Source organism: Sitodiplosis mosellana, unplaced genomic scaffold (assembly GCF_009176505.1).
Source record: "Sitodiplosis mosellana isolate CC-2019 unplaced genomic scaffold, AAFC_SMos_1.0 Smas_scaffold_5908, whole genome shotgun sequence".
In the NCBI taxonomy this organism is placed as follows: Eukaryota; Metazoa; Arthropoda; class Insecta; order Diptera; family Cecidomyiidae; genus Sitodiplosis; species Sitodiplosis mosellana.
Genome location: NW_022601150.1, coordinates 214 through 3,379, shown reverse-complemented (window position 1 = coordinate 3,379; position 3,166 = coordinate 214). Strand labels below are relative to the sequence as shown.

General features: G+C 35.2%; 1 protein-coding gene across 1 annotated transcript; it reads left to right on the top strand.

Moving 5' to 3' along the window:
* Positions 1-354: 354 nt before the first annotated feature.
* Positions 355-2,183, top strand: LOC129573051 (uncharacterized; the record flags this gene model as incomplete). The annotated part of the gene is made up of 6 exons (XM_055453223.1): positions 355-803; positions 921-1,030; positions 1,144-1,339; positions 1,408-1,659; positions 1,732-1,831; positions 1,934-2,183. Coding segments are annotated over exons 1-6 (1,126 nt in total), but the record flags the coding sequence as incomplete, so codon positions are not given.
* Between the last annotated feature and the right edge of the window lie 983 nt (positions 2,184-3,166).

The window sequence follows — 3,166 nt, the reverse complement described above, 5'->3', positions numbered from 1 at the left end:
GACTATGTTGATGAATAAAATTGAATTTTGGCAAAAAAATGTTGTTTTCCTACTTAGGCTCGGGACTTATTGACCGATGTGTTATAAATGCTTTAATTTCGTTGGGAATAAATCAAAATAATTGTGGTAGAGAACAGTTATTTTTTCCCTAGTTTTTTCCCCGTTTGAAATAGTTGAGATGTCACTGTGAACTACTGTTGTCATTATGTGATGGAATAAATATAAAAGCTTTAATAATTAAAATGAGTTGGAAAATGTTTATTCATGGAATAATCGACACATCTGTACGTGTTTCTCTCTTTTCCCAAACGAATGTGTGTCGAAACAGTGAATATTGAGTTGGGTTGGTAAAAATGTGAAGTTGTTATCGGTAATGGCAGACGTCTACACAGGAAATGGGACGTTCGTGCCATCAAAACTAATGAATATAAAAGGGATGCGTAGAACTCAATTGATCGTGAGTTGGTTACATACACTCGAATCGTTTACAAGAGTCGGTCGTGAATTCAGTGAGCTTCATAAAGAGAAATTTTCATAACGAATTTAAAAATCCAATTTCAACGCAATTTAATCAATTTGAACAGTATGGCTTTTGAGTTAAATCAGCAAATATTTGCTTGGCTGTGCATTTACCCAGCTACAAGTTCACTTTGGGTGAAACGTTTCAATGTTTCGGTTACCGTGGTTGTGTTGATAACTGAATTGTTGGCCGAAATAGCGAGTGCTCTTTTTATCTATGAATTTGTTGGCAGTGACTTTGAAAATTGCCTCTATGCATTGTTTCAAGTTGCTGCTTTGTTCAGGTAGCCACATAAAAAATGGTCAATTCTAATGTGTTTAATGGACCATTTTTTCGATAAATTTAAGCTCAATTTCATGTCACATCGACTAATTTGTCTGTAATATTCATTGATTCACAGTGTAATTTACATGTGGCTCATCGCATTCATTCTTCGCGAAACGATTTATGACATTTTCACGAAATTCCAGCAAATCTATGATTCGAGTAATTATTTTTCAGATATTACAGGTACATATACACATATTCTATCCGAATTAAATAAATTTTTTTATATCAAATTATCCCTCTTCGAAAAGTTCAAGATAAATTTTCGTAAAATCATCTTTTTTCCACCTTTACAGATGAAAATACATCATTAGCAGTATATTTGAATGAAGCAAACGTTAAAATTACATGGAGTACAAAAGCTTTGGCCATCTTCTTGCCCAGTGCATTTCTTGTAATATTGACAACGATGGGCATTATAAATATTTCGTATTGCCTGTTGGTTTATGGTCACATTGTTGGGGATCGATTGTATTTTCCATACTATTTTATGTAATTTCGCCATAAATTGAATCCAAAGCATTTGAACTTGCATAAAGAATTTTATTTTATCCCATTAGCCTACCATGGAATCAGCGAACGCTCTGCGGTTGGATTGGACTGAATTTGTTGAGTGCTGGGGCCGCTTCATTTTATATGATCATAGATTATTCAATTTTAAGCTTTTTCGTTGGCATTTGTGAATATCATCACGTTTTTCCTGAATTCTTTGGTGTGCTAATGAATGAATTGGATCACAGAATCAACTCGAATGCCAATCAATTCAAAGACTTGTTTGTCAAATTGATTTACTTTCATAATACGGCTCGAGGGTATGTCTGAACATGACTTGATATTACTAAAAATTTTTTACTCTATTCTGATTTTTTTCTTGAAAATTTCAGAATGTTTTCGGAAACGGCCGATTTTTTCAGCCTTTTCATTTTTATTCAACTAGCCTGCAGTGTGATTTATTTGGCTTGCTCAATTTTTTTAACGGATATCGTATGTTTAGATCACTTAATCAGAAGTCAGCTTTATGTGCAGTGGGCAGTGCCCACTGGGCACTCAATTTTCAACCATTTTTCGTTTTGTCTCAAATTCCAGATCATGCAACATTTCGATTTGAGTATCGGTGTTCTATGCTCTTGCGTTTTTATAAGCGGTTCAAATCTATTTCTATACTGTTATTACGGAGGTCGCGCAACAATCGACATTGTTTCATATTCGAATCTATTGTTTGAGTCAGCATGGTTTAAATTACCCATTGAGTTTCAAAAGTTGGTCATCGTTATGATCGCAAACGCTCAGATTCCGATTGATTATGATGGATTTGGAGTGGCCCGTTTAAACTTGGGTACATTTATCGGGGTAGTTTTAACTTTGATTCTTTTCAAGTTTTAAACGGGCGAGTGATGTTCCAGTCGGTTTGTTTTTTTGCCAACAAAAATTCTCCAATGAACTTACAATATTATGCATATACTATGCACAGTGCAAACAAAATAAAAATCTCTCTCGGAGTCTGTTGTATACGCTTCTCTGTCTGTTTCCTTGTGGATGCAAGGAACAAACACTATGTGTGAGAATCGTTAAATGAACAAGCGCGCGTCACAGCGAATATGTACGCAACCAGCAGCTGCTGTTTAACAGATCTGTTCACCAGCAGCGCTACATAGCCAGCAACTTCAATGCTCTGGTCAAAATAGAAAAAAAATTGGAACAACCAAAACAATTTAAAATACGATTTTGAAAGTTTTCCAATACAACATTTTTTCGGCCAAAAACTAAGACTGGAACATCACAATCCTGCATTTTTCTCAATTGCTATCATACCGATACAAAAATATTTTCGTCAATTCATTCTACTTTTAGATGCTACGAATCGTTTTGAACTACTATATGGCTTTCAGGACATTGACCACTAAATAGACTCAACACACCATTTTCATTTTGAACTTTTGAATGGCGTAAATCAGCATTTCGCATGGCATTCACAAGGGATATCTGGGCACTGACGCATTTTTGTATTTATATCACAAATTGGATTTTAAACAGGTGATCAAAGAAGACTTCAATACCTTTCCTAAAGCCATTACAGGTTGAAGGAGAGAGGAGCTTTCATCTAAGGCGTATGTTGTACGCGTTTTCATTGTTGCCACACACAATGCATCACTATACCGCAAATATACCGCAAAGCTGGTAGTACATTATATGCGAGGCACTATATCACGCATAACTCTTTGCACTACAACTCACCAAATTTCTATATATGCATGAATACCCTTCTTTCGCTTTGAAATAAGGACAAGAAAAAACATCCTCATCAAACTGTTACAAACC